Genomic DNA, 13,917 nt, shown 5'->3' with positions numbered 1-13,917 from the left:
AATTTTGAAACCGTTCCCTTTTAGTCCAATTATTGCAGCATCTGAGCCATTTGAGCATTTAATGATCAACTCTATGGGCCCATTAGCTCGCTCGAAAGCTTAGTCATCATATCTGCTCACTGTGATGTGTCAAACTACATGTTATCCAGCAGCTTATTCCAGCTGTACAACTGCTAGGTCAGTTGTACATGCTCTTACTCGGTTCTTTTTGGTGTTCAGCATCTCTAAAGTAATACAGTCTGACCAAGGAACAAATTGTTCATCGAATTTGTTCAGTCAGGTTCTGAAACAGCTACAGTGCGACACAGTAAAGTTTATTGAGTGGCTGGTTGTGTAGTCTACTTGGTTGACGTGGTGATGTACTCTGACACGTGAGAAGAGCATGTGGAGCACAGCTGAATAAGACTAACAAACAGAGCGTTGGTTCATGAGTGTCTGCATTAGTTTCCAAAACAACAGTATTAAATACTCACTCAAACATGGGTTTTAACATGTTAACAAGTCACATTACCACTAGCCACTATGTTAGCAAGTTTATGAAAACTTTAGCAGTTACATGCTAATAAGCCATACAACTATATCAATGTTTCAGCTAAATGCTTACGTTAGCATTAATTAATTGCAAAAGTCAGCATTTAGCTGAAACATTTATATAGTTGTACTTTTAGCCAGTATTAACTAAATGCTAATGCTACCATATATAAGTAGACTAACAAATAAATATTAATAAATGCAATTATACAAATGTGTAATGTCAGTCAGACATATCGGTTGTTTACTGGATTTATCCAAATATTTCATCAATGACATGACAACAGATGAATGCAGGAGTCTGAAAAATATGCACATATTGTAATAATGTTTATTGCATTAATGTTTATGCATTTGTTTATGTCCTGTTTTCTGAGAAGCTCTTAACATTGTCTGCATTTGTTTCGGATTGCTCAAAAGCAATATTGATCAAATAAAATATTAAAGAGCAATTCTTCCAGTATATCTCAACATAGTCTCTTATTTGGCAACAGACACTAGGCCTAACATAGGCACCTGATATATGGATTATTCCCAGAACTACTAAAGATTTAAAAAGAATCCACTGCAACAATCCTATCTTGACTTTCTCCAGTGGGAAGGATTTAAACCCAATCAGGCTGATTATTCACCACTTTCACTGTCTTACCTCAGCTCTCCATTATGGAGTTATAAGACCTGAGCTTAAGACATCAAACCAATGGAGCAGAGTGGCTAATTGTTGTCATTACAGAGGCATTAGGGAAGAGAATGGAAATAAAATGAAGAGAATCCGGTGGGTCTGTTAACATTCAGCTAAACCACATTACAGTCACAGTTTCTTCTGTTGTTCACCTACAGCCAGGCTGGTTAAATAAACTGAGGATTTTGAAGTACACCATCTACAAGTAAGCAACTAGTTTTAGGAAGTAAAATAACTATAGAAACCAACACAATTTTAGTTCAGAGCCTAAAACTTAAAAAAGTAAGAAAAATGATCATCTGACATCATTACTCTGGGACCAATCTGAAGCAGCTGCTGTAGTTGCTAATGGTTACAGCAGGTTGCTAAAGGCTACACAGGCAACAGAAGAAGTTTCTACATGGCTTGAGGTAAGTAATTTAAAACAAATAAAAAAATTCTTGGAAATCTCTTGACTAGAAGCTAGAGGTGATCTTCTATCTACAGAACTATTGTGGCAAAGCCATTCATCTGCTGTGTTAGCAAGGCTGTTTAATTAGCATTGTTAGCATTTGCAAATCAAACAGTTCCCAATTTAACAGATAGAAATTTAATTTTCTCTAGGAATGCATGAAAAGAACGTAAAAGAAAAAAATATTTCCCACGTTCCCTAGGGGGCTCTGTAATATGCTACAAATGTTTTCAATTATTTATTTTAATACTTCCTACACAGGTGTTCACATTTCTGATTCACATAACATTATTTTCAGTTGCATTTAGTGAGTTGATACATTGATAGACAGAAGGTTAATTTAGTTGTAAATAAAAACATCACATAAAATTTTTACAAATGTTTTATAACCAGGTAGAGGGCTTTGAAATAAATGTAAACTTTATGTGTAAAAATGTTACACTAACTCAATTAAGTCACATTCAGTCTTGTGATTCAGAGTGTATGAACTTAGAAGAGCCACTGCATTAGTTTGTATGTCTGCTCTTAATTGATGCATTTGCCTTCAGCTAACTACAGAAAACAGTAACTGCTTCCTGTGACAGACATAAACAGATATGAAGGAGGGCAGCTTAATGCCAGCAGGCAAGCTAAAATCAATAAGCTATTTGTTGAACATCGGCCTCAAATAGCCCATGATCAGAAACAGCTTTTCATCTGCATAGGTAGCAAATCAACTCTGACTGCAGAAGCAGACTGAGGTGAGGCTTCTAACTGTGGGAAGCAAAACATATTTCTGCTGAACCATGTTCTGCTCTGCTGGTAAAAGTCCCAAATTAAGGTGGCAGCAGAGGAATTTTTTTTCTGCATATCTGAACTCCTTATGATTTTCCTTGTAAGCTTTTCTAAGTAAAACTTTCTTCAACAAGTGAAAAACCTCTGGGGAATTTTTCCAGCACAAAAAGCCACTGCACTAAATTAGAATTTTTATCCTGATGTGAAGTATTTAATTAAAATTGCTTTTACTAATTTTGTCAAAAATCTAGCCTAGATTTGTGTAAGGTAGGAAGGGTGTGTTGGGTTCAAACTTGAACATGACCTTCTTTCTTCACTGAATTCATATCACAAACATTAATCCACAGAATCTGTATCCCATGTACGACAGTCTCGTCTGGGCCTGACAGTTACTTCAGTTTGGAAACTTTAAGCCTGTTTTCACACCTGATGGTTCGGTACATTCAATTGGGGATCAAAATTACATTTGTTACATTTTTACTTAGTGTGGTTCGCTTTCACACTGCAATGTATCAAATGACCCAAATCATCTGAAAAAGATATTTCCCTTCATCGCCTGTCGTGGCGTTGCACCAAGAACCACTGAATGAAATGACACAAAAACCCCTGAAGAAGATATGAGTGCAACTTTCTTCTTCACAAAATGTAAACAACAATGGAGATTTTGATGTAGCATTTTTCTTTTGTCTTTGGGAAAAGACAAACAGTCATTTCTCCTGTTAGCACTAAACTCTTGCATTTGTTTTGGTTGTATTTACCAAGAATGCCCTGCATTGTAGTTTGCTTCCTGCTTTTGAAGTGGTCTCCAGTCCACTTGGTATTCACATATGCAATCAAACTGAACCAGAGTTCAATTCAACTGAACCAAGGCGGAGGTTTGTAGACGAACCACTGATCACATTTTTGGTCCCAAATGACTTCATAGACAAATGAACCAGAGTTTGACTGAACCGGGCTGTGTGAATGAACCGGGCTGTGTGAATGAACCGGGCTGTGTGACTGAACCGGGCTGTGTGACTGAACCGGGCTGTGTGACTGAACCGGGCTGTGTGAATGAACCGGGCTGTGTGAATGAACCGGGCTGTGTGACTGAACCGGGCTGTGTGAATGAACCGGGCTGTGTGACTGAACCGGGCTGTGTGACTGAACCGGGCTGTGTGAATGAACCGGGCTGTGTGAATGAACCGGGCTGTGTGAATGAACCGGGCTGTGTGAATGAACCGGGCTGTGTGACTGAACCGGGCTGTGTGACTGAACCGGGCTGTGTGACTGAACCGGGCTGTGTGACTGAACCGGGCTGTGTGAATGAACCGGGCTGTGTGAATGAACCGGGCTGTGTGAATGAACCGGGCTGTGTGAATGAACCGGGCTGTGTGACTGAACCCTATGTCGAATCCAGGTTGATCAAATCCATTGTTATGTTCTGCATCAAATGGTCTCCATAGGTTCCAATATATTCAAAGTAGCATACATTTGCTTTTCAAAGTGAACTAATTCATAATATTTAACTCTGAAAAGTATACACATATTAACATTGTTAGCTCTAATAAATGTTTTGTGGCTGTAGAAATAACTTCCTGAATTAAAGGCAGAGAATGCGATATTCTTCCCATTCAGTAATTGACTTTAGTAAGTTACTGTCCTGCCATACCGCTTCTGATTCACACAACAGAGTAGGTCAAAAGCAGGAGATGACAAAAAAGCATATTTGATCAAATAAAAAAACATAGTGAGAACCTTTAAAAAAAGAACTCAATCTATACTAACAAGAAAAAAAAGATTTATTTATTTTTTTAAATCAAGAATTCAGTACAGCCACTGTCATAGCTCCTTAATATTAATGCCGTCAGTGTTCTTAATGTGAATAGTTCTGGTCAACAGAGCTTAGTTGCTTAATCTCTTTGCTTCTGTTATAAAATCATCAAGTAATTTAATAATGGAGCAATTATGCATCTCCCTTTCTCCCTCCAAAACACAAATCTTGTTTAAGCAAATGATCTGCAAAAATAGCAGCATTCTATGAGAGCTTTACCTCCCAAAGTACAAGAAACTTTTACAGTACAATTTAGAGCCTTCCTGTATGATGGCAACATTTAAAGAAGCTAAATAGAGTGAAGTGCTGGGCTGTAGTAACAGTTAAACTTAAAAATGTCTTGTAGAAATGGGCCTATGTTTCCAAGTCATGTTTCCTGTCCTAAAGTTTTGTGAACTCTCCTCCCCTTACTGTATGTTTTATCCTCCCCTAAACATTCTCCATGCATATTACCATTGCATTTATATCTTTCTTCTCCACGGCCCTCATGCTAATTGGTGACACTGCAGTTCATCTTTGTCCAATTACTTGCAGTCCTCACTCGTCTGATTAGCAATCAGCTTTTCTCTTTCCCAACGGAGAGGCAAGTCGACCAGAGTCCAAGAATTCACCGGCTTCCCTTCAACAGTACAAAACCTGTCAACGTTTAGCTTCTACCCAAAGTCAGGAAATCTTCGGATACCAATTAGGCAACATATATGTTCACTGAATTTCTCATATGGGTAGAGTAGGATTTGTGATAAACAGCCTTTAAGTGATGCTTCACACATCCAGTAATGCAATTAAAACCAATCCCCAGCTTTAACCCTTCACTAATCACTGTGATGATCAGGAAGTTATTACAGAGGAACTTCAGAGCAGCTTAAAAGTGACAGCAAACACGTCGAAATGAGCAGCTTCTCAGTCAACATTTCAGACTTTCTTCACTTTCTGATAGTAAAAGCAGTTAGTTTTTAATGAGAGAAGCTAATGTGCCTACAAAATGTATTCACCTCCTTGGATCATTTACCATTTCTTTGGAAAATTAGGCTTTTTTGACAAAATAAATTACAAAACAATCCTTAAAGTAAAAGTTTTTTTAAAAGACAATTAAAGAATTCTTATTTTTTAAAACCAAAGTTGATTGTCAAAAAAACAAAAAACATCACAGCCTTTATTTTAGGAAGGTGATGATGTTTAACAAAAAAAATGATTTTTTTAAATAATTATATACAAAGTGAAGATCACATGCCTTTTACAGTCACTGTACTGCCTTTAACACTCGTGGCAAAATGGCAGAAAATGACTATGTATATATTCAATTTCAGGACATCTAATTAAAACAAATAAATCCATTTAAAATGATAAATGGATCATTTTAAATGACATTTGACTTAAAATGTCATTGACTTAAAATGTTAAGTCAAAGAGCTTAACATTTTCTTACTGGGAATCTGGTGCAGAGGAGAAGAGAAACTTCAAACAGGGAAGTGACTCATACACACACCAAACACGGCAAAGCTGTCCCATACTGATGACATCGCTCTCCCCCAGTATGGAGGCCTAAAGGTCCAGGGATCCGGAAGCAGATCCCTGGACAATAAACGTCTCACTCATACTCCTCTGGATGCACAGTGACAGACAGTTACCCATGAAGACAGCGAACAGGATACGCCCAAGCAAACGCATCCACACACACACATGCATATTTTGTCCGGCGTTTCAGCTGGATTTCACCTGAAAACTTCTTTCACCCAAAAAAATTTCTCATTTGATCCGGAGTCAGTCTGCATGGCTGTGAGCTCAAACACCAGCGAGTCTCAAAAGTAATAATGATGCTTTGTGGAGACGCTGCTTTGAATCAGACTAACCGCGCAAAGTGAATTGTGTCACAGAGCCACGGTTTAATCATTGATGCGTCACATTCGTCAGCTTCCCTGATAAAACATTGTGTCACATGAAGGGATCGGTACTTATATTTTTCTTTTAGGAAGAATGATTTAATTATGTCAAACTGTGTTTATTCAATTAAGATCTCATTCAGGTACTTCGAACAGGCTGCTGACTTGCTGCTTTAATGCTCTAAAAGTAGTGGATACCAAGAACATGAGCCACTTTTTATATCTATGCAAACAGAGTTTGACTTGTAAAATGCCTGATGCTTCCTCGAGCACAGCATCAGGAGCTGCCTGACGCTTCCTCGAGCATAGCATCAGGAGCTGCCTGACGCTTCCTCGAGCATAGCATCAGGAGCTGCCTGACGCTTCCTCGAGCATAGCATCAGGAGCTGCCTGACGCTTCCTCGAGCATAGCATCAGGAGCTGCCTGATTCTCATCACAGCTCCTCTTCCTTGTTGCTCGTCAATGAAGAGGATCTGGAGGCAGGTGAACTCGATTTAAATGGGATTGATTTAGAATAAGTTTAGTTTATGATGTTCCAACATGAACAACTTTGGTCAATGTAACATTGTGTTTCCTGTACATACACCTGTCCAGATGAGACTATACTTGATGATCAGGACCAGGTGGAGTTCAGGAAAAAAGTCAGACTCAACTTTGTGCAACTTTTTGGACCACAGTAACAGAAAATCACCACTCTGCCCCACTGCTGCCAAAGAAGTCTGAGATCAAGCCTGATATCTGAGATCATTCTGCATAACAGACTTCTGTCCAAGTTATCTCTTATTAATATTTGCTGTGAATGTAGCTATAAAAGCCTGAAATTTGCTCTGAAGCTAGTTCTTCTGTTTATATGACGTCACAGCGACTTGTTGTGGACACAACTTTAAAAAATATGATGTTGTGCAACCTCTATCATAGACCTGGATATTTATTTTACAAACTTTAAAATGGTGTGCTAACTGTTTTACAATCTGACATTCTACTACAGGGTAACATGAGATGTTATGGTAAAGGACGCATAGGGTCAGTTTTGAAACTTTAACAAAAACCGTATTTGTTAAAATGATGCATAATCATACACACGTCACTTGGTGTACTTTAATCGACAGCTCAGTATTAGATCCAAAGTCTGATTCTGTTCAGACTCAAGCCAGCCACGTTTTATTCAGCTCCACATTGTCATTCTCTCCCATCAACTCTTTCCTATCTCGCTGCCATTGAGCAGAAGTGGACTCCACCAACACAATTGAGGGTTTTTCCCATCTTGCCTGAGGCAGCTGTAACTCTGTGAGCTCAGGTCATCTCCCCCAACACCCTGCAACCCTTTGGGACCTGAACCATTGAGCAGCACAGTTCAGCAAGGTGATGCTGGAGCATCTCAAAACTTAGAAACTCTGCAGAGGTTCTGATGCCCACATAACAAGTCTTACCTGAAGAAGGTAACAAAGAACTGCACCAGGTCCATGATGCTGTTGTGCTGGGAGAAAGCAATCTATTGGAAACGAGACAGAAAGGAAATGCATTCAATACACTTAGTAAAATGTTATTTTACTTTCTATTCATGATGCTTTTGTTCATTTCTAATTTACACATTCCCAGAAAGCCTAAAGTCAACATATTTACTAATCACTGAGTTCAGAACGTGAAGCAGTGTATTTAAAGTATGTTTAACATGGTGAAACATTTACAATTAACCTTAATAATCCAACACTTCTTTGTCTTTGGTGATTCCTCTGTGACTCCTTGTAAAGGGAGGAGAAGAAAAGAATGAGGCAGACCAGGCTTAAGAGGTTCACCAGCATTTGTTCAGGAGGTAAAATGGCTTGACAGTGAAAAAGCTGCAGAAAAGCTGATTCTGGTCCTCAGAGACCCTGCATTATTATGGGGGAAAAAAGAGATTGGCTGTACATCCAGGCCTCCAATGCAGCAACTTCCATCATTCCACCCTGAAAGTGTACAGAGGTATAATGAGCTCTTGCAAGGTAAAACTCAAACATTATAAACTGTCATTCAACAAAAAACAAATACATTTAGTATGGTTAAAGGAAATTAACATCAAAGCATGGTACAAAGCAATTTTCAAATTTCTTTTTTTTTCCACTTCCAAACCTTTTTGAGTGGAACAGAACCTCCAGCCAAAGTCCATCATTTCAATTTATAGCAGCTGCAGTCGTTAAACACAGCTGTAATCAATAAGCTTTTTAGGCCACGCCCCTTTCGCTTCACCACTGCAGAGCCACAAACACAAAAACAAACTCAGACCTTTACCTGCATCTCACAAGTACAGATAAAAACAAAATTAATAGTATGTTATTAATGTGTAATCTGGTCAAACATTACATGTTTCTGCTCAGGTTCAACAGAGAATAGGATGCAGTGTGTTTTTATTTAATGAGGTCAGTTCAGAGCCACTCCACCTTGAAAGCATAGTTACACTCACAGGGTGGGAAAACAAAAACTCTGGCTTCAGCCTATTACTTTGTTGGTAAATTTAGTTTCTGAAAAACAGAGTTTTGAGAAAAAAAAATAATTAAAATATTCTAAAAGAAAAAAAAAATGAAAAAGAGTGAAAATGGAGACCCATTTTGCACATAGCCATTATCACTGTGTGCTGGAAACCACAACAGTGGAGACATTTTAAAGGGTCAGTGCTTTATTGAGCTTTACAAAATGCTGAGGAGGAGCTGCACTTTCCAAGCATCTGCCGCACAGAGCAGCCCTCCTAATGATTCACCCATTCAGCTCCTTCAGACTAGCCAGAAACAATTACCAAACTAATACTTCTCAGTGAAACACTGGTAAAATGTGAAAGGGTTAATAAGGGAGCCAAGCTGTGATGAATTTGTGCTTTGGAGCTTTGGAAAGTGCAGGAGTTTTTAAAGAAACAGAGGCCCACTTTCAAGGTCTTAAATTGCAAATGTTTTTTAAGTCATATTTAATATATATGCAGCAAATAGCAAGTGGACGTAACATAATTACCTGATTGTGTTATAAAATGATACTATGAAAAAAAAAAAAACCACACACACAAAGCCTTTTAGATTGAGGTAAAGAGTTCAAAAGAAGCACACAAAGAACGTTATTGAAAAGTAAAGCCCAAAAGAAAGAATAACATGCACACCACCCTAATGCCCCTTAAGTAACTAAAAGGTGTGAAGTTGGTTGGAGTTGTCTGTTGAAAAGCTGGTTAAAGCCACGCCTATGGACAAGTTACCTAATGTGTTTCATTTCAGATTGGTAATTTATTATCGAAAATGACTTTAAAGACATTGTAGAAGTTCAGTTGAGGCAAAAGTATGCACAGCTATTGAATGAAAAGTTTATTATTATAATGGGAGAAAGGCAGAATAAGAGCTGGGTGTGAAACACCCACACAACTACCCGCCTGAGAAAATGCTGTAAGGACGAACAGTGATACAACAAAATCACAACAGATGGGAATTCTCAAACTCTCACATATAAATACAGTAATAACCTCGACTGCAGAGCACAAACAGCAGAACAATAGAGTGTAATTGTTTTGAGATCAGGGGTCAACTGACTGGTTTGGGAAGAGTTTTTTTTTCCTCCTCCACTCCTTCCTTAAACTGGTGTTGTAATTACCACAGCAAAGAGCGCAAGGGGAGTGAGGAGGAAGGAGTGAGAGACAGAGGTATAAGATGAGTCCGACAGCAATGATTTAAAGAGGACTCCAAGGACCCTGCATCTACAGCACAGTCATTATGGAAGACCTACGGTAGCCCTCTGGGGACAAGCTTAGAGCTGCGACAGCAGCGGGCCGCCTTTTATTTCTCCAACCCTGAACTAAGAGCTGCTTGTTAAAGCCCAGAATGAAAGAAAGTGCTAGGCTAATCAATGAAGAAAGGAAAGGAGAAAAAAGCAAAAAAACAGATAAAAACGAAGGAGGCAAAGTTCCTGTAAGCCACAGAGCAGGTAAAAGACACTAAAGCTAAGTAGCGACTAAGGACGGACAAACACAGTGGAAGTTTATTCATCCATCTGAACCAGATGTGTGCTTTTTCCCATGTTCACAAGGTCTTACTGAAACTCCGAGCAATTACCAGCTCAAATGCAGAGGCTTACTGGTTTACTCTGGGACAGGAGATCAGAACAAAAAGGGACTGGCTCATTGAAGGAACACATTATTAGCAAGAAAATACCCAAAACACTCCCATTTCTAAACCTCTCTTTAATAAAACAATAAAACCTTACCAACCCATTTTCTAAAACCACCAGAATGCTGCAGGAATCTTACTAATACATTTGTAAATATGGGATAAACAGTGTTTCCATTGATTACAATATCGAGCAATCGGACATTCTGAAAATAAATCTTGACGGAAACACGGCAATAAAAAAAAAAAAAAATGTTTGAAAAACTTTTTTGCACTAGCGTGAGATGGTTCTTTCTCCGTATCAATACAATTACAAAAATGCAATGCAAATATTTTGATATTTAGTCTTTCATCATACGAGTCACATGATCATCAATCGGATGTTACTACTGGCAGAAAAGACAAATAATAATAATAATAATAATAATAATAATAATAATAATAATAATAATAATAATGTTCAGGTTTTAAAATAAAGAAAGAGAAAATATTTGCCAAAAGATTGCCAATATAGATATTTGGTCCCTGTGTTGGAGAATAAGCTAAAATTGATTTTGTCTAGAATTTTTTGGGGGAAATTGAATGATTTTTATGTTGATCAATATCTTTTAACAATGTCTTGTTTTTATCTCATTAAATCTGGTTTGAGTTTTGAAATGGTGTGGTGGTTTGGTAACCTTACGTAAGAAGAGGTCAATAGTCACTCTTAGTGTCTGTACCAAAGATCACTAGTGGAGCTATAAGATACCATCTCTTTTTTACTTGATATTTTTATGAGTGCATCTTGTAGATTCTGCTGCAAATGAATTGGCACTCTAGAAAAATAAAGCATTTCAACTGAATTTAAAGACAATACTGGATGCTATCACTGGAAAATTATGTAAATAAAATTTTTGGCAACATTATTACACTTGACAGTAATAATGGTCAAGTGTGAGGTAGCAAAATGTGAAAAAGTTAAAGGATTATTAATACTTCTTCAAGCCACTATAAGTCAAAGATGTTTTATCAAGTACTTTAAACAGGTGCATAAAAAACACTGCAGCCTCAATCTGCAAGGGATCAGATTAGAGGAAGAAACCATGTTTGGCTTTTTAATTTATTACTCATCTGAATATTTTCACTCAGAAGGTTAAAAAAGAAGCTTTCATGGCAGAATTTCCTCTCTGAAGATAATTTGTCCTGTGCTTGTCAAGCAATCTGAAAATCTCAATCTGTCTCAATCTGGAAAAAAAAAAACTCAAAATGTCACGAAAAAGCTTTTTTAGTCATTATCATAAATCGTTTTTTCTCTGTTTACTCACGTATGTAGTAATAATAGAAAAACTTGAAATTGTTAAGTAAAACCTCAATAGTGTAACATAACTGGTGACACCCCTCCTAGATTTTAAAAGATTTTAAAAGTTTAGAATCTTTATAAAACTTATTAACATCTTATTGAAGAGTCATAATTCCACATGTTCAGACCTTTAAGGTAAACAAATGTATAAGATGACACTAATTGTATTTTGCCAAAAGAAGATGGAAAATAAATATGATGTTTTTCATAGAGATGGAAATCCATTCACCCAGATAACATCTGTGGGATTCACCTAAATGCAAGAAGAACTGAGATTAAAAAAATAACTAAATATGAGTCAGCTGAGAAATTAGATGTGCCACATTCACACTATGCTTTGTTATTTAAAGTGGGATCATTCCAGATGTTGCCTTCAGCGCAGATTGAGCCAATTCAATCCAAAATCCTAGATTAAAATAGCTGCCTTGTGTGGGTTAATATCAATTAAACAATACAACCATAAATCATAAAAAAAATGTATCAAGCAAAAGAAAATTTTAATATTTTAATAACCTATTTTAATATTGGATAGAAATTTGGTTTTCATTTTAGATCAGTTTTTTTTTTTTTTTTTGAAAGTGCACTTGTTTTCAGACTTTCTAAAAGTTCACTTCCACTTCCTCTTACTGGAAATTAAAAGCTTGGAACTATGAAGATTTTTATGGAGCTTGTAAAACAATGAGCATGTCTGACTGCCAGACTCCAGCATCCTAAACATCACTGGTGAGTGTGTTAACTGGGACACAATGACAATACTACTGTAGATTATACAAGACCGAAATACTTTTTTGACAAGTTGAAAACATTTTGATTTTCCCCACTTACCTAAAACAGAAAAAAATTAGGTGTCAGAAAGGGGGAAAAAATGTTAGTAAAAATCTGATTTAAGCTGTTTTACTTTGATACAGAAGATTAAATTTGACCCTTTAGAAACATGAGAAAGGTCAGAACTATCCAAACTTTAATAAACCTTCAACCTATTTTACCCAGAAGAACTAAAAAGTAGCTGTAGCAAATTTAGTACAACCTGTCTCAACACATAAAAGCACATTTTATCTATTCTCATATCTCCAGGTAACTGCAGGAAGCCATGTTGCTGATGGCTTCCTGCCTCGTTAAAATGAGCAGCACTCAGACTTTATCATCCTCTTTCGCCCTATGACACATAATACCGGCTCATTCAGATAAACCCAATTCTTCCCTCTTGTATTTGTTTGTCTGTGTGTGTATGTGTGTGTTCTGGTCAGACAGTTAACTACTGTTTGAATCCAATAAAGGAGACACTTTGCCACTGACCTGATCATAGAGGGTGTTTTTGTCAGACATCTGATTAGAAGCTTCACATTATTCAATGATGGCAAGGACAGAGGGTAAATAAGTGAGTGAGCACCGAGAGGCAAAACAAATCACTACTGTCAGGAACAAAGGAGAAGCTCACCACTGACAGACGCTTTTAATCTGCTGCTCTAAAGTTTGTAATGTATGGAGGGACATAAAATTGGTGGCAAGAAATTTAAAAAAAACATGTTGTAGAAGTAAGAAAAGTTTTTGGCTATCGAGGAAAGATTTTACCAGTCATTTATTAAAAGAGATGCTCAAATTAGAAACCTCAGTTCCACAATGTTTGGCTATGTGTTATTCAAGACAAAAATGCTGAGGAAAACTGGGTTATACTCCTGATGTTTGCAGATTCCATCAATAAAACATGATTTTATGATTAGAAATCAAATTTAGGACAGTCCCAATTTCTGAAAATAAAAACCTAAATGTGTCAAATGGATCAAATTACAACAGTGAAATATTGTCTTTAGTGGCACATTTGGAATTTCTAGTATTTGATAATTGTGCATTTAATAGAGATGGATGGATAGATAAATGTGATCTCAATAGCATCTGGCAAAGGTTGTAATACTTAAACAGAAACAAAAGGAAATGAGAGAAGTTTTATTGTTCTGGAAAAATAAAAACTTTCTATACGGAAGGTTAATTTGTGATAAACACCAGAGTTAGAAAAGATCTCAGAAAAATGTCCCGTCCACGCTACGAATGATTGTTAAAGCTTCAGGTACTCATTTAAAGGGGCAGTATGCTGTTTACCACATAGTGTCATTTTACAGCACAATCAAGTCACTATGTTAAGTTCTCTTGTTAAAAATATTATATATATGTCAAGTATCACTAAAAAGAAATAATTTAATGCCTTAAAATTAGGTTTCCGTCTCTTTAAAAATTCTTCCTTTTTATGAAACTTCACCTTCAGGAAGGCATCACAACATGGCTCCTCTATTAACCCTTTTGTGTTTTTACCAGCATTGCACTGAGAAGTAACTC

At 37.0% G+C, this 13,917-nt stretch overlaps 1 protein-coding gene across 1 annotated transcript in view; it reads right to left on the bottom strand.

The window, feature by feature from the left end:
* Nucleotides 1-13,917, bottom strand: part of LOC129353959 (attractin-like protein 1) — a 245,616-nt gene that overhangs the window by 96,129 nt on the left and 135,570 nt on the right. The window contains exon 26 of the mRNA XM_055023407.1: nt 7,563-7,624. Within this exon, the coding sequence (XP_054879382.1) occupies nt 7,563-7,624 (62 nt within the window). The remainder of the gene's footprint in view (nt 1-7,562; nt 7,625-13,917) is intronic.

The sequence above is a fragment of the Poeciliopsis prolifica genome, unplaced genomic scaffold (genome assembly GCF_027474105.1).
Source record: "Poeciliopsis prolifica strain line A6 unplaced genomic scaffold, Auburn_PproV2 SCAFFOLD100, whole genome shotgun sequence".
NCBI lineage: Eukaryota > Metazoa > Chordata > Actinopteri > Cyprinodontiformes > Poeciliidae > Poeciliopsis > Poeciliopsis prolifica.
The sequence above is the reverse complement of the archived record's forward strand: the minus strand, read 5'-3'. Positions and strand labels throughout refer to the sequence as shown.